The sequence below is a fragment of the Cucurbita pepo genome, chromosome LG10 (assembly GCF_002806865.2).
Source record: "Cucurbita pepo subsp. pepo cultivar mu-cu-16 chromosome LG10, ASM280686v2, whole genome shotgun sequence".
NCBI lineage: Eukaryota > Viridiplantae > Streptophyta > Magnoliopsida > Cucurbitales > Cucurbitaceae > Cucurbita > Cucurbita pepo.
In genome coordinates, this window is record NC_036647.1 from 5697161 (window position 1) to 5715854 (window position 18694).

At 30.1% G+C, this 18694-nt stretch overlaps 1 protein-coding gene across 1 annotated transcript; it reads right to left on the reverse strand.

The window, feature by feature from the left end:
• Positions 1–1229: 1229 nt before the first annotated feature.
• On the reverse strand, positions 1230–10123 carry LOC111803588. The gene is made up of 9 exons (XM_023688067.1): positions 9535–10123; positions 8046–8231; positions 6943–7035; positions 4632–4814; positions 4431–4533; positions 4154–4339; positions 2279–3426; positions 1789–2177; positions 1230–1696 (listed from the first exon to the last, which is right to left on the reverse strand). The coding sequence occupies exons 1-9, from the start codon at positions 9784–9786 to the stop codon at positions 1630–1632; spliced, it is 2607 nt and encodes an 868-aa protein (XP_023543835.1). The 5' UTR covers positions 9787–10123; the 3' UTR covers positions 1230–1629.
• Between the last annotated feature and the right edge of the window lie 8571 nt (positions 10124–18694).

Below are 18694 nucleotides of genomic sequence, written 5' to 3' on the forward strand. Positions count from 1 at the left end.
TATAAGCATGGGTTAGATTTTGATGAGTTTGGTACCCATTGGTTTCTTGTCATTTTCATCTCAAATTTTATAAACATATAGTTGACTTGACGTGTCAATTATCAACTTCTCCCTTATTAATTAAATACTTGAGATTTTTAATATAAACTATGTTTTTATCACTAAATTATTTAATTCATTTCTAGGGTTTCCTCAATAATTATACCCTTTTTTTATGAAACCCTATTACGCAATGTTATAAAAGTGAGAATCTGATGCTTATACCTCACCAATTGCTTCCCTACAAGTCCCCTTCTCATTTCATCTTTTTCGGGCCTAATCGATCAAACAAAACCATCAATAAGTTCTTTTCTTAGATTCGATAACGTATAAGTTAGATGAACATTGATGAATCTATATACTAAAATCGATTAAACAAAAACTAGCCTCAATCATCAAATAACACCTCAGGAATCTTGATTAAAGAATAATGCAGGCCTTTTGATCATTGTATTTACATTTAATACAATAATGAAGGCCTTGTACACTAAAAAAAAGTGTCGGTAGAGCCCTTATATCGACATTTGTTATCAGAAAACGACTTGTGCATAAATTATGAGAAAATGAGTGAAGCCAATTCGATTAATGGCAAGGCTTGGAAGCAAGCTACCAGGGCCTATTGGCGACAACTAGGTTTGGCTTGGTTAGTAGTGCCTGCCCCCTTGTCCGGGAGGCTTGCTAGCCCATGAATTCTTCAAAGCGGGCCAGCTCGGGCGTACAAGGACCAAGAAGTGCCTTGACATGCCCCCCTACCTCTCCTCCTTTTATACAATTATGAACTCCACAAAAATTTCTCAATTCCAACACAACTTATCCTTAAGGAATTGACGTAACAAACTACTACACAACGAAGCCAACAGAAATCTGAGGTATTTATACAACTCAAAGAACAGCAAGATTTTAAGTTGTTAGACTAGATACTTGTTTAAACCAAAACTGAACCATGATTTCATGACTCAACTCCAAATCTCTTAAGCCAAGGAATTCTTTTCATCTACAAAGAACAAAAGGCTCTTTCCTATAAGATGAGAAGAAAATGCAGCTCAGCCATAGGAAACAGCTGTAGACCTTCTTCCCAGAAAATTTGTGCTAACAGTGGAAGGGAAGGGCCAAAACAAACAAAACACAAAATAAGGAAGGTAAGTAAGGTATTAACACTGTTGCTATGGTGATGGATAGGGCAATGTAAAGATGGCTCAAAAAAGAAGCATTTTCATTTAACTTACAACAAACATAGGCAACAATATATTCTGTGCTGGGATGTTTACCTACAAGGAGCAGAGAAAAGGGCAAAAACATGGAGGAATGAGGGTCAAAAGAAGCAACCATTGTTACAAACATCCTAGTTTCAAATGAAAAAGGGCTCTTTCTGTGTAAAACACGACAAACGACTATCGAGTTATTTGAGGAGAAAAGCAAAATAAATTGGTAGGATGTACAAAATGCTTTTTGAGCTACAAATAGAACAGAACATCTAAATTGCAGAGATGGAAGGAGGATCGCAAACTGTTGTTTGTTAGCAACTACAGTTTCTTCCTACTCAGTTTCATACTGACTAACCGTATAAATAAACTCCATTCCCCACTTGTGTCAGTTGGATAAGGGTGGGAAATCTTCTTCATCTTTCAACTCATACGATTGCATATGAACAGAGAGCCTACATATTCAGAACAAAAAGAGAAAATTTAAACAGTTTAACAAGGACATGTAATTGCATAAGTACCTGGAAGGGTTATGAAGCGTTCGTACCTATCGTGGTCTTTGATTGACGCTTGTTTGGCTTTCTGCATCTTGGGACTTGAAACGTTTAAAGCTTCTGAGTATGAATATACTGCCGATACAGGACTCGATTCCCTGCTACAATCTACGGGCGACTCTAATTGAAGATGCCCAAAAGACCCAAATTCTACCGCTCTATCAGGTCGTGGCATTGAATTCCCATTGTGCTGAGCTTTCCTTACAGAAGAACCAGTGGAATTCAACATGCCACCAGCAAGATTAACAGTTGGTACTTGGTACGAGTCTTGACTACTTTTCTCGAGTACAGTTGTTTCCAATGATCGGCCATTGTTTCGAGGCGACCTCACTAGCACTTGGTTCCTTCCCCTTGCTGATGGTGGTCTGTCCCTGTAATGGTTCTGGAAAGAAAGAAATACTCAAAGACAAGAAAGAAGTGTACATCTTCAACCACACAAACTGTAAGACGAAAAGTGTTTGAAGTTTAATATGACGAGAATACCATGTTGGGAAAGTATGTCCCAGTTCCTCGTGGCTTCGGCATCTCTTCCATACCCAATGTTGCACCCCCAGGTAATATTGGTGATCGCATGGGATAGAATGCTGGTCTTGCAAGGAGTCCATTATTGTTCATCTGGGCAAACGCATTCTGCTTGACCTGCACTGAGCGTCGTATTATATCCCATGCATTCTTGTTTGGATATTGTGAAGGCAATGGTGGAGGAGTGGGTGAGAGGGCTGCAGTTAAGGCATATTCGTAGTACCACCGGCCAATTTGCAGATTGTTAAAATGAGTTTCATAGTCACCACTAAGATCTGACAAAGCACTGAAAGCTTCTGGAGGTTCATCATTGCTATTCAGAAACCCACGAGAACATTGTTTCTTTTCAGATTGGTTCGCCAATTCATCATCATTATTCACGTAATTCTCATCCTGCTTATTACTTTGTGCAGAAGACCCTGTTGCATCAGTAGGTGATTGCAGATGCTGGTTAGATGACTTCTTCTCTGTTGAGCCAGAGTTCTCTGGAGTGTGTTTCTTTGTATTTTTGTCTGTTACTTCCCCGTTACAAAGGTGAGGATTACCTAATGGTGATATACCCTCCTTACGACTTGAAGGAGTAGACTTATGTGCATCGTTTGAAATAGTAAGACCTTCAATTCTCAAGCTAGCAAGATCATTTGCATCTCCAGAGAGACGAACGTCTGAAACACCAATGGCATTTGCAAGACCATCAACACCTGAAGGAACTGATAATGGTCTTCCTTGAGATGATTCATTCATGATTCCGCCAACAATGTCATATTCACCTGATACCTTAGCATTGGCATTTCCCCCATGAATTGATACCTCACGACTCGAGCTACGTTCTCCAGTGGTGTCATTAGCGTAGAGAGAGCCTGAATCACGATTATTTGTTTCTTCTTGTGTCTCTGAACCCGACACTAGTAGACCTGCACAAGATTCATAGCCTCCAGGCACTGAAACGGGATCTTGGACATCAGGCCGCTGCCCACCTCCGTGCCTATCCAATGTATTAGAAAAAAACTTGCGAACTTCATCCACTACAATTTCTTCAGGTTGGGAAAGGATAGATCCTAGCTTCCGAGCACCATAACTGAAAGCACTTCTAATCCTATAGAAGTTTCCTGCACGTTACAGAGTGGCTTTCAAATATTTTGAAGGGGTTCACCAAGGTCGCAAAAAGCTAGTTAATAACTAGAATGGATCGTATTAAGTTTTAAATCCTATCCGAGTCTTGAACTTTTATACTAATTCCATTCTACCCAACTCTCAAATCTTCTATTTTGATCCCTTAATTTTTAAATATAGTTCCTAGATTTCACATAAAAGTTTATTTTAGCTTACAGTCAATTTTCTATTTAAACCTAGATTCATTTCAAAACTTAGAAACTTAATTTGTTTTATTTATGAATAACCCAACTTTCATTAAGAACGAAAGAATAGAAGGGGCCCATAAAAAAAAGCCTCAATCAAAAGGAACCCAACTGAATAATAATAATAATAATAATAAGCACTAAAATGATTTTTTAAAAACAAAGTTACAAATTTCTGGAATCATTTGGATGTAAAGATCAAGACAGAGTATGCATAAAAATTAGGATTTAGTCATGTTCTTAAAACTTATTTCCATATTAAACATCTCCATGTGATAATAAAAGACCTCTCCCCTACTCTTGTGCTGCTCGAGGAACTAGAAAGCTATGAGTAATTTCTAAATGTTCAAAAACATAATAGCATTTTAAAAAGAAAAAAATAACACTTCACCATAGTTTCAGGATTTCCCGATCATACCATTATAGATGGGGGGAAAATAGCAGACAATCAAACCCGATGTAAGAGAATTGTAGGTACCTTTGCTTACACTGCGACCAAGGTTGTTGTTCTCTTTTAGTGGATCGACAATGTTGAGATGCTTTATGGGAAATGCCCTTGAGTTTGGCTCGTACCCCCTTCCAGGCACGTATAACGTGTCTAAACAGCTCTTAAGAAAATCGGTGCTAAGCAACAGATCACCCCCACCATTTTCAGGTGTCTCAGCTGCCAGAAGATGGCCAAAACATTTAGAATCCCAAATACAAGGCATGCAGGACCTTCAAAAAAATTAGGTATGTCAAAAGAAACTTCTCACCAGCAAGCTCCGGCAGTGAGGATATGCGAACTGGACCATTCAAGCTTATGCAGTAATTATCCCAATCAAATTTGCTAAAATAGTCCAGAAATTTATATAACACCTAATAGTTTAGATATAGGATAGATTAGTTATATATAAAGCATGTGCAAGTCAATGAATGAAAGGGGTTTAAGAAGAGCAGCTCCTGAGACTACTAACCTGTAAAGGACCATTTAAGGCAGAATGGAAGAGATGAAAAATATATAGAACCAAAGTCTCCAAAGCATATGTCGATATCAAGCCATGATGAGCCCCTAGAATGCGGCTCTCATAATAGCACCAAGCTTTAATAAGTATAATGCTGCGCTTAAAAAGATGATCTTTGCCCATGCGACAATCAATCTGTTAGAACAAGTAGCACTAAAATGTCATTATGATATGTCATTTTTACATGTTAGAAGAAGAGAGGCAGGAGTTTTGATCCCAACATTTCAAAAAGGATATCAATTAGAACCAATGAGCAAACATTAGGGAGTCATGTTAAATGAAAAGGAAAATTTGTTGAGAGAACTTGACTTTCATGGAGTACAAAGGAAATAATACATGGACAAATAATACCCACAAAAATGAGCCGAACTACAAAGGGTTCCAGTTAAGAGAAAAAAATCCAAGCAAATAATTACAAAAAAGCCTACAAACAGAGACCTAGAGAGAAACAAAAAATCTAATAAGAGACCAAACATCAGTAACAGAACTCTCACGGCCTTAAAGATTTTGTTGTTTCTTTCATCCAAAGCCCCCACAAAATATCACACACATCATAAAAACCACCCTTTATCCCAAGAGGGCAGATGGAGACTATGGTGGAATGTCATTTGCACCTCGAAGAAACAGTTCAATGACATATTGATACAAGATGCACAAGACCACATGCAAGGGTCAATGCAGCATCAGATGCCAATTAATTATGTTCTTTAATATTTTATCAGACTCCAAATATTCCTTGAAGCTTTGTAAGCTCTTATATATTCAATTATGTTTACCAATGAAAGCTTGATTTCTCTTTAAAAGAAATAATAATTAGTTCCAAAAAAAAAAAAGAAAAAAAAAGAGTTATTTTATCCAAAGGATGACCAGTTTACAACCAATCTGGTAAAGAATGCATAGGCCAAAGACAAGTCACTACATGCTGTTACATATGCAAATGTGTGCAAGCAGGGTAAAGGCAGGAGTCCTCTAAGGCCAAAGACTCTCACAATTTTTCTCACTCACAGTCGTGTTTACTTTTTATAGAACAAAATTTCTCGTCAATCAAGTCAAGAAACTAAAATATTAAGCCAGCATTGCTTCTTCTTCTAAAGAAAACTGTCAAGTTATAGCATTTTGAAAAAACTACTAGGAAAGAAGGGGAAACAAAGAATCCCCATATAGATTTAAAAACTAAATTACTTCGAGAAACTACAGAAATAAGAATGCCCAAATTTCCTGATCCACTTACTTTTGATCGATGATGGAAATGTTGATGTTGATATAGATCACATAGATTTACAAATATATCCATGAAAATTCCAGGAAAAGTCACGGATATCAAAAATACTTGGAGAAATATTGTGAACTTTTAAACAAAACTTCAACACTAACTTATTTAAGATACAAACTGCCCATTTTAATGCATCCACCACTAACTTCAAATAAAAAATGTGCATTTAGTACAATAAAAATAATAATATTGAAGACTGGAAAATAAATAAGAAATTGAATGATCCTTTGATAAACATATTTAGAGCATCATTAATCATATNAAAAAAAAAAAAAAAAAAAAAAAAAAAAAAAAAAAAAAAAAAAAAAAAAAAAAAAAGAGAGAGAGAGAGAGATTATGAAAGATATTATATATATGAAAGATAGAAAAGAGAGATTTATGGGCCAAGAAAGAACAGGTGAGGGGTGGAGAAGACTAACTGGAAACATGGAAAAAAAATGCAGAAATTGAAGAGAGAATATTGGATTAAAAATTGGCGTGAAAACTGAATAATCACCCGAATACATCGCCAATAAACTCATGGTCAACTGTTAAACACACGGTAGTTTCCACAGTTTATTGATATTTCCCGTATATATTGTAGATGCATTGCCAATTTTCAATAGAAACAGACTAAGCCCCCTATATCAGTATTAACCTTGCGAAGATTTCAATAACAATAATACATCTGAATGATATTTCTAACATTTCATGCTTGCTTTTGATCATAAAAAAAAACAAATTGGTGCTAGAAGAATGATCATTCTATTCTGGACGTCAATCCAGATATCATAAATGATCAGTAAGCTCTGCAATCTACAAGTATGCTTTCAATGATACTGAGACCCATGCTCAAGTTCTCAATCATATGAAGTAAACAGGAACATAAAAAAGTAGGTTATGGCAGTTAACTAAAGAATTACACAAACGTAGATATGGTCAAGTTTTAAGCATCAGTTGATACATACACAACTTAATCTAAATCTATACATATACTCCACTAAAAAATACCTTCTCAATGAAGCACAACGTGCAAAGCCCTCCCAATTGATTGAAGGAAATATCAACAACTATGTTCTGTACAAGACATTTTACAAGCTTAACCTGCAAACAGAACACTCTAAGACATCAAACATTACATGAAAAACAATAGAGGGCTATACTAACTGCAAGTAGAAGATCCTGTATCACATTTTTACATGACAAACAAATATAAAGTAAAGGTGAACACTATAAACAACATATGATTATTAAAAAACTGCTTGTCGAACTCATGCATTAATAGTTCAACCATCTATTTAATGAACCTACAAATGACACTGCTCCCTAATATCCTATAAAATTATCTAAAAATTACTAAATATAATAGCCACCTGCAAGTAAATTTCAGTTTCATCAACCAAGTTGACATTGGTTCATGGATAAACTAACCAATCACTAGCAATATAGCGGAACATAGTTCACTGGAAGATCCAGGGGCGTTATAGAGACAAGTCCATATAATAAGACAATGTCAAAAGAAAATAAATTAAAAGACTTGGCAACAGGAAATCTAGCCAAGTCTTTCAAAAATTAAGGTTTTGAACTCTACCAAAATATACATTATACAAGGGGCAGCAATAAACTGCAATATGTCACAGAAGTTCCAGAGACATGCAAAACTTCTGGAAGAAGTTCATTGGGGAAAAGAATAGCAGAATCAATAAAAGATCTCAGAAATGACTAGCTTCAGTTAATTGATTTCAAATACTAAACTCATGCCTATATCTTATTTTTCTCTTCAACGATTGAGAGTAGAGTACCATGACCAATTGCCAACTGAAAGTTCAAAATAGTGACTCTAGGATATCATAGCAATTGGCGTGATCCATCAAAAGATGGGAAGATGACCATAAAGAACCAAAATTCTCAACTCCTACTGTAAGGAGAGATATCTTGAGCTCATTGGCAGTAACGAAAGAAGTAGCTTGGCACAATTATAAAATAAAAAAGGAACGTCATCATTTTTCCATTCCTCCTGCTTCAGGAAAAAGACGGGAAAAAAAAAAAAGAATTGCATATTTTGCTTATAGAGTAGCTATAAAAAAGACGAAAATAATATTTAAATTCAGGACCTCTGCTCGAATTAATTGCACATCCTTTACAACAAACTCGGCCGCCCCATTCTGATCTTCACTATTGAGAACCGAACATACATCATTGGCCAAAGCTTCCTCTATATTTGAACCACCGAGGACAGTTAAATCAATATCTCCATCGGGCAAATAGGTCTTTAATGGCACCGACCCAAATGGAAAAACCTGTACTATCATATGTTAGTAAGAAATCTGCAATTAAATCTGTAAATTCAATCAACTTTTCACAATCTGAGCACAAATTTCGAACAGAAAAAGGTGGAAATGGGTATAATTTCCACGCCAATATTGAACATGTGGAAATGTCCAAAAGAAAGCGAAGGTTCTTGCCTCAGTTAAACTACAGTCAGGGTCAATGCTAGCAGCTTTAATAGGCCCCAGGATATTAAAATTACATCATACACTACTCTACAAGATTCAACCTGTATAATGCTTTCATGACACGGCTATTGAATTTCCAAAGGAAAGCCAGTCATTGAATACAACCCGAGCAGGTACACACCATCAAGTTGTCAGCAGTAAAGGGAAAATGTTAGGCTTTGTTGTAATTGCATAGATAGAGTTATTAGAACTGAATATTATTATTATCACACGGGGGAAATGATTACCCACATGCACAAACTAAACTCGGTATCTTGAAAGTGGATAAACATTGTCCCCTTTTCTCTGTATAGTCCATCAGATCAATGAAATATCTATTTCTAATAAAAATAAATAAATAAATTACGATAATTAAAAGACGAAGATGAAGGTAGTAGATCAACATTGTTTAAAGTTGAAACTGGATTCACCTTCATCAAAATTACACTTACACAGACACATGCAGATGACAAATAGAAAGTAAGCATTTTACAGAAGGCCTTGCCTGAAAACATTGATTATAAATATATTTGATAAAAATATGTCAAGACGAAAATGTACAACAACCTCATTCCTACCAAGAAAATGAAAATCATCCATCCAAGAAGAAGCCTTGTCTCTTACACATTGGAAAGAGATAGAACATACAAAGCTTGCATGATCAAAAATCATAAACAAAATCATGTTTACTGCTTCGTATACATCCTCCATGTCGTTTAAAGCATTATTTCAACCTTGCATTCATCAATATAGTCAGCACAGATTGGATTACAATCACCACCCACTCAAGCTATCGGAATGAATAAAACCTAACAGCACTTGAAAACGTTTAACGAAAGCACAAACTGGGATTAAGTTCGAACGTTGAATCAGAAGACTGCTTCCTATATGATAATGCTACTTCAACAAAAGAGAAACTTGTGAACACTGTCCAGATTAATCATCATGAAGAAAGCGAATCCTTAGCCGTCATACTTCACAACATCAGTAATTATAAGCAAAGATATGAAAACTCCAGAATCCTCAACCTACTAGTGAAGACATAATAAGTACTTAAGTGTAGAGATTAAGATTGCAATGAGTATATTACATATAATCCCAAGCTCACCTCGAATCTAAGATGACCTCTAAGGAGTCTTTGCACATGATCTATAACCGCTTTCCTTCTCTTTTCCGAAAAGACAGTAGGCTGAACCTGCGCGATAATAGCCTGTGTGGCTTCCTCGGCTCGTCGCCAGTAATCGGCACCTATAGCCGTCGGATTCGACGGTAGCAACGTAGAAAACGATGAGGAGGAAGACGGCTTCTCTTCTGCTACGCCGCCGTTTTGTTCAAACGACCAAGACCGAAGATCGCCCATGAAAGAACTGAAGCTTCAGCGACGGTACAAAGCCTGAATTGGTCACTGCCGACAACCGCCGATGATTCCAGAGACCGCCGCTACACAAATCGACGGTGTAATCATTGTGGTTTGTTAGAGAGAATTAAGATGGATAATCCAAGTTTTAGAGTGATGGTGGTGATCTGGAGTGAAATTTTATGATCCCACAGCAAGCGATATGAGAGAAGGAGAGATGGAATGAAAAAGGAACCGATGAACGGCGGCCGGAAGGATGGATGAAACCGATAATTTTGCAAAAGAGGAGAGTCTCTGAAGCAGGTGATGATGGGGGCGGATCCGAAAGTGATTAACAAGTTTATAACAGTAAAAATCGTCAATTATCAAATTATAAAAAATTATAAAAATTAAAAACAAAAAACAAATTATGGAAAATGGAATATAAAATAAAATCAAATAAAATAAAATCAAAATCAACGCAATTTCCTAAATTCTTTTTATTTTATTTTTTTATATTTTATTTTTACCAAAGTAATTTACACCTATAACCTAAAATATTGACTTGGCTTAGTTTATATGGAAAAAAATATATATATTTAAATTACTCATTTCTAAATTTTTTTTTTTTTTTTTTTGATAAATTTATAAAAAAAAATATTTGATTTAACCTAAACAGACTTGCTCCATTATGAAATATAGATTTTACGATCTTTCATGCATCGTTAAAGTTTGCATGAGCCGTACTTATGGTAAGTTACGTTTTTTATAATTTTTTTAATTTAGCTTTCATAGTTTACTTTACACGTGTTCGAAAATTTAACGTTTTTTTTTTTTTCATATTTTACGGATTGACATTTTCATTATTATATTAAATATATAGTACGTTTTTGTACCGTAGTAATGAGTAAATGTTTGCTAAACGACTTATTAGGTTATTTAACTGTATGAATATTTACGGTTGGAGAAAAAAAAATTAGTGTGAATTAACAGATAATTTATATAGTTATCGTCTTAATTAAAGTGATATAAACCAAACGAACATTTAAAAATTATAGAAATTAAATTAAATTGTATGTTAATTTAATAATTATTATATTATTATTTTGAGTTAGTTTACAATTTGGGTCAATTTTCGGAAAAAACAAAAAAAATAACACGATAATTAACACACTCACATGATTCATGAATGAAAAAAGGAAAATCAATTAATTCTTTTTTATTCTTTTCTTTTCTTTTTTTCTCTTTTTCTAATTTTTTTGTGTTCAAGAATTTTGTTTGATCTAGCAGTAAAATTTTAGTCACGATCTAACCCAACCCGAATACAAGTTACATATTCATAAGTCACAGTCATTACTAACGTCTATTACAAACGTCAAATATTTTTAATAAAATCTAACCCGATCCAACCACTATAGTCTGGGTTGGATAATTCGAGTTGTTCCAGTCATTAAATCATACTTTATTTTTATACCAAATATAAAAAGAAATAAATAAATTTTATAATTTTATAAATTAAGATTTTGGTTTTTGATTTTGATTTTGATTTTTTTTTTTTTTTTTTTTTTTTCTTGTCGGAAATTGGGGTATTTCATGATAAACGTTTACATGCCATCTTTTGTTCTTTTTTCTTTTCTTTTTCAATGTCTATTATTGTTAACAATTAAAAAATAATAATAATAATAATAAATTATTACTTATTCCCATCCTACCCTTTTCCCATGATATCAATTTATTTGGGATTATATATCAATAATATGTAGTATTATATTAATATAAATATTAGTTTTTCTTGTCGGGCACATGTTAGAACTAATAACCGTCACGGCAGCATTAGGTTAATCATAATGATCGGTTTCCTGCTTGACCATTGCAGCATTATGATAAACATAATAATCGTCTTCCTACTTGATCGTCGCAGCATCATGATTACCATCATGATCGTTTTCCTGCCTCGTAACGTACGCATCCGTACTATCGTGAATGGTAATGGGTATCCCCCAATGCATTAGTACACAATAATGCATGAGATCTCAACGTTTTTTTATTTTCATTATCATTTAATACAACCCCGCTAGCATTCCATACATATCATTTCACATATCGTTTATCATATCTTTCATCAGACGCCGAAGTTTTCTTTCATGTTAGTTCGTCGTTTTGTTTACAATCATATCATATCATTCAAATTACATAAATACATCACATCATAACATTCCATGCTTCCAGACATAACAATTTTCATCATATGCATATCATAACATATCACATCACAATATATCATATCATAAACATGTTAATTTATCACATATCTCGTCCCATAGTATATTTCAGATCATATCACAACATATATATATCCGTCATTCACATGTCGTATCATAATCATATCGTAAACACTTCGTGGTTATATCATTCCCTAACTTATCATAGCCTTAACATTCATAGTCATATTATTACGTGAACGTACCTTAGTCATATCATTACAGGAAAGTATCCTAAGCTGCCATTCTATCAATCTATTTTAATCTTATCCCTTTCTATCCATAACCTAACCATATTCTTTTATCAATCGATTGTGATCATGCCGTTTTTATCAATCTCTCATATTTGTAGCACTTCGATACATAACCTAACCTTAACGTTTCATGAACATATCTTACTCCTATCATTACATTACGTCTAGTGCATTCTTCTCGTATCTTATCTCAAACATATCACTGAATACATCGTTTCATAAATGTTATCATACAATTCACATATTATAACATATACATATCATATCATAAACATATCGATCCATACACAATTCACACATCAATATATATGATACTTGCAGAACCACAGGACACGTGTCAACATCAAATATAACTATACCGATAGTAAGACCACTTACTTGTTTACTTACGTTGTTGTCACAAATTTATCCTTAGTGAAAATTTGATTATGTTCATTGAAATCCAAGTCAACCAATGTGAGCCCATGATATCAATTTCAAGTTTGGACGTCTACAAAATTGTTTCTCTAGTTTACGTTGGTCCATGTTAAAGTCTTTACATGAGTTAAGTCTGATATTCTATTTAATACTCTTTGTTTTTTCTTTTTTATTTTCTCATTTTAATTATATCAACCATCTTCCAAATAGGTACAAAATTCTTTTCCTTTAATTTTTAATTTAAATTAGTTAATTTTAACTAAATTAATATCATTTAATAAAATAAAAGAAATATATAAAATACCACCGACTTTTTGAAAAGTTATCTCCTCGGTAAAACTAACTTCTTAATTTTTTTGTTTTTTCTTTGTTTTTGCACAAAGGAATCCCGGTAAATCAGCTGATTTTACGAAAAGAAAATTACTAATAGGTTGGCAGTTAAAAAGGAATGGTGAGAGATTGAGGAGGGAAGAGGGATCCGTTACCAATTTTTCTTTTTCAATTTTATTATTTATTTATTATTATTATTATTTTATTATTATTACTTTAGGATGGTTATATTTATCTCCTCTTATTATCTTATATATTTTGTTTTAATTAGTCTAACGAGCGAGATTTAAATTTTATTTTTTTCATAATTTTCAATTTTGTGTAAATTCTATTAATTAAATTTGGTATTGCTTCCTTTTCTATTTCTTTAGTCTCATCTATTTTTCATCCTAGTAAATCTTTCGAATGCTTTGTTTTACGGTAATTAATTAATTTTCATAAAAGTAAATGAGAATGTGCCGGAAAATGACAATTAATCATTAAAATTAACGGTAAATAAACCTTAAAAATATCTATAAAGTGTGTATCTATGCATTCATTTTTATGTGTTTATTAAATACTTGAATTTTCAATTTTGTGTCTAATAAATTTTTAATATATTTCATATTTAAAAAAATCACGTTCGACACAAAATTTTAAGTTTATGTCCAATTGAATTTGAATCATCTATTTTAAAATAGTTTGAGTATCATTGATATTAACTATAAATATAAAAATTTAAAAATTTATTGGTCATTTTTTAAGTTTAATGCTACTTATGCAAAATTAGTACTCATAAATTTTGTAAATATGTGACGTTTAAAAGTAAATATAATACTAATCCTGGTAAATGAACTTTTGATTTTTTTTTTTTTTTAAATGAATGATGTTTCTTATTTTTTTAAAAAATTAAAGACTATTAATAAAACTTTTGAAAATTCATCATATTTTTTAAACCCAAGTTAGTATTTTTTTTTTAAATAATGTGTTAACGATTTTCATTCCAACCGTAAATGTATTGTTGATTTTTTTTTTTTTTTTTTTTTTTTTTTTTTTTTTTTTTTTNTTTTTTTTTTTTTTTTTTTTTTTTTTTTTTTTTTTTTTTTTAAGTTTAAGAGTATTTTTAAGATTTTTCTTTTAAAAAAAAAGTGCCAAATTTAAGGATATTTTTATTAAATTAGCGTTTTTTTAGCAAAAAAATATATATTAGACATTTTTACTTAGACTTAATTAATAATTTAATTTTGAAAAAAAAAACACTAAATTTATATTCTTTATAAATAAAATAAAATGATTATAGAGACAGAAAGCTAAAAATGGCCAAAAGAAGTAAAAATAAAATAAAATAATATTATATTAATCTATATACACTCTCAACCCACCCGAATATAAATAGGGTTGTAGTACAAAATATTGTGGGTGACAATTAAATATTTTTATTTTATTTTACTAAATAATTTTAAATTTATTTATGCCATTTTTTATTTAAAATTTGACGATGATATTTTATATACATAATATTTAATAAATTTTTATAAGTTACCCTGAAAAAAATTATTTAAAAAATTCAATATTTCATTTTTATTTATTTATGGTGTAAATTTATTATTACTTATTGACGTGTGTCAATAATAAATTAAATTTCAAAAAATAAAAATATAAGAGAAAAACTAAATTAAAACTTTAAACAAACTGAGGGGGAAAATAGACTTAAATATATGCATATATTTCAACTAATGTATATTTATTATTATTATTATTATTTTTGGATTAAAGTCATAAATATAATAGGTGGCCCATAGATATAAAAGGAATGAGGACCTGATCTTTTCACACGACCCGCTCGTATGGATAAATTCTATTTGGTTTGATTCGGTTCGGTTCAATTATAATTTATCAAATTTGTTTTTAAATTTTTAGGTTTATTTTACTTTCCTGATTTAATTCTAAAAATATTTATTTAATTATTATTGAAAAAAAAATTCATTGAATTTCTAAATTTTTTAAATTGAAAATATATACTTGATAAATTGAGATAGTTTTACAGATATAATTCCTAACAACATGGTCATATTATCTACTCCTCACTTTTTAAAAGTGAAAGAGTATTCCCAACACGAGTTCTTTTATATACTTTGTTCTCACTCGCATGCATTTTAGGGAAATTCTTAAGAAATCACCTAACGTAGAAGTTATCCAAAAAAAAAATAATACTATTTAAGTCACCAAAAAAGAACATGGACTTTGATGGCACAGATCGTATTTTTATAAAAAAAAAAAACTTAGACAAACCGAGAGACAGAGGTGATAGAGGTATGCTCCCACCTTCCTTGTTCACTCCATCTTTGATTGAGCACAACTCAATTGTTATTTATGTTATAAATGATGAAATTTTATGAAAAATTTTATTTAATTTTAAAAAATGTGAATAAAATTTTTATAAATTTTTTATAAAAGAATGAAATTAATTTTTAAATATTAATGATGTAACAATTTGAAGGCAAATAAACTAATTTTGACTCTAAAATTGTTTTGTTTTTTAGAATTTAAATAAAAATTATTGTTATTATTATTATTTTTTTTTTTTTGTCTTATCTATTTAGTGTTTTTCTTTTTTATTTTCTTTTTTTTTTAATTTCTGTTTGTTTCCTTCTACAAATTAGTTTTAGCCCATTTTTAAATGAAGATTTTCTAAAATTCATACAAAATTCTTTTTATTTAATTGTTAATTTAAAACTAATTAATTTTAACGAAATTAATATTATTTAATAAATAAAAGAAATATATAAAATACCACCGACTTTTGAAAGGTTATCTCCTCGGTAAAACTAACTTTCTTAATTTTTTTTGTTTTTTCTTTGTTTTTGCACAAGGAATCCCGGTATGATTTTTCGAAAAGAAAATTACTAATAATAGGTTGGCAGTTAGAAAAGGAGTGGTGAGAGATTGAGGAGGGAGGAGGGTCCGTTACCAATTTTTCTTTTTCAATTTTATTATTTATTTATTATTATTACTATTTTATTATTATTATTATAGGATGGTTATATTTATCTCGTCTTTTTATCTTATATATTTTGTTTTAATCGGTCAGAGTATATTAAAATTGATTGGTTAAATTTAAAATATAAAAAAATAGTTAAATATAAATTTAACTAGAGAGATTTAAAATTTATTTATTTTTCATAAATTTTCAATTCTATGTAAATTCTATTAATTAAATTTGATTATGCTTTCTTTTCCAAATTCTTTAGACTCATCTATTTTTCATCTCTCAGTAAATTTTTTTTTTTTTTTGTTATATGGTAATTAATAAACTTTCATAAAAGTAAATAAGAATGTGCGGAAAAATGAACTTTAAAATTAACCATAAATAAACTTTAAAAATATCTAGAAAGTGTGTATCTATACATTCATTTTTATATGTTTATTAAATATTTAAATTTTCAATTTTGTGTCTAATAAATTTTTAATATATTCGATATTTAAAAAAATCACGTGTTGGATACAAAATTTTAAGTTTTCGTCCTTTAAAACAATTGAATTTACTTATAATGAACCATTCATTTTAAAATAGTTTATTATTAATATTAACTATAAATTTAAAATTTTTAAAATTTATTTGTCATTTTTTAAGTTTAATGTTACTAATGCAAAATTTGTAATTTAAAAAACGCTAAATTAATAAAAATACTCATAAATTTTGAACTTTGTCTAGAAAATATGTGACGTTTAAAAGTTAAAAAAAAAATCAAAAATAAAAAATACCCTAGCTATTCCGCCCCTACTATTGACTTTGTTTGATTCAAAAGGCGAACAGTCAGTTAGCTCCCCAGAGGACTCTTGAAAAGACTCTTAAAGTTTGGATTACTACCTGCCTGCCTCTACGAAAGAGGTTGACTTGGTACCGCCCAAATGTCATATGGATCAACTTTTAATAGTGTTTAAAAAATATTCATAAATTTTAAAAAGTTTTATTAATATCTTTCAATTTTTATTGTAACGTTCAAAAATAAGTTATGGTTAGTACTATTTTTAAAAAATAGCCATAAATTTTTAAAATTAGTATTAACACCCTCTACTTTTATAAAATATGTTTAAAATTTTTTTTTATATCTAAGAGAAACACCTTAGATTATACCCAAATTTAGTTTTGAAAGTTATTAAGAAGTTTTGAAACATGTACTAACTATGGTAAATGTACTTTTAATTATTTTTGTTAATTAATGATGTTTCTTAATTTTTTTAAAAAAATTATGAGTATTAATAAAACTTTTGAAAATTTATCGTATTTTTTAAACCGTTTTAAAAGTTAGTACTAACNTTTTTTTTTTTTTTTAATTTTAAGAGTATTATTGAAACGTTTGAAAATTTAGTATTTTTTTTTTTTTTCTTTTAAGAAAGTACCAAATTTAAGAATATTTTTATTAAATTAGCATTTTTTTTTAGCAAAACTTTACATACTATTGAAAAAAAATATATTATACATTTTTACTTTGGTGGACTTAATTAATAATTTAATTTTGAAAAAAAAACACTAAATTTATATTATTTACAAATAAAATAAAATGATTACAGACCATGATGCAACCGGATAAAAGGAAGCAAAAAAAAAATGAACAAACTTTCGGTAAAAATAAAATAAAATAAAATAAATTTATATTATATTAATCCATAGCCGAATATAAATAGAGTTTTAATACAAAATATTGTGTGTGACAATTAAATATTTTAATTTTATTTTACTACCTAATTTTAAATTTATTTATCCCATTTTTTATTTAAAATTTGACGACATAATCTTTAATAAATTTTTATAAGTTACACTGAACAAATTATTTTAAAAAAATCAATATATCATTTTTATTTATTTATTATGGTGTCAATATTTCATTTTTATTTATTCATTATGGTGTAAATTTATTGTTACTAATGATCCGTGTCAATAATAAATTATATTTTAAAAAATAAAAATATAAAAGAAAAACTAAATTAAAACTTTAAACAAATTAAGGGGGGAAATGACTTAAATATTATATTTGAACTAACTGGTATATTTATTATTATTATTATTATTTTTGGATTGAAGTCATAAATATAATAGGTGGGCCATAGATATAAAAATGAATGAGCACAGGCTTTTTGGACCTAATCTTTTCACACGACCCGCTCATATGTATAAATTCTATTTGGTTTGATTCGGTTCAGTTCAATTATAATTTATCAATTTTTTTTTTACATTCTTAGGTTTATTTTAGGAAATAATTCTAAAAATATTTATTTAATCATTATTTAAAAAATTTGTCATTGAATTTCTAAATTTTTTAAATTGAAAATATATACTTTTGATAAATTGAGATAGTCTTAAATTACAGATATAATTGTTGGACAACATTGTCACGTTATCTACTCCTCTCTTCTTAAGAGTGAAGAGTATCTCCACAGACCAACACGAGTTCTTCTATATGTTTTGTTCTCACTCACATGCATTTGAGGGAAATTCTCAAAAAGTCATCTAAGATAAAAGTTATCTAAGAAAAAAAGAATATGATTAAGTCACCAAAAAAGAATATGGACTTTGTTCGTACAAGTCGTAATTTTCATTTATTTTAAGTCTTTTTTAGTCTCTAAGATCACTCTCACTCGGATGTAGTTTTCGTTCATTCATATATCTCTCTTTTACTCTCACGTTAC

Coding starts and splice junctions, on each gene's coding strand:
- LOC111803588 (XM_023688067.1), bottom strand. CDS start 9,786: ATGGGCGATCTTCGGTCTTGGTCGTTTGAACAAAACGGCGGCGTAGCA. Junction 4,815..6,942: donor CGTTGTGCTTCATTGAGAAG/GTATTTTTTAGT, acceptor TTGTTCTAACAG/ATTGATTGTCGCATGGGCAA. Junction 4,534..4,631: donor CCTTAAATGGTCCTTTACAG/GTTAGTAGTCTC, acceptor CTAAACTATTAG/GTGTTATATAAATTTCTGGA.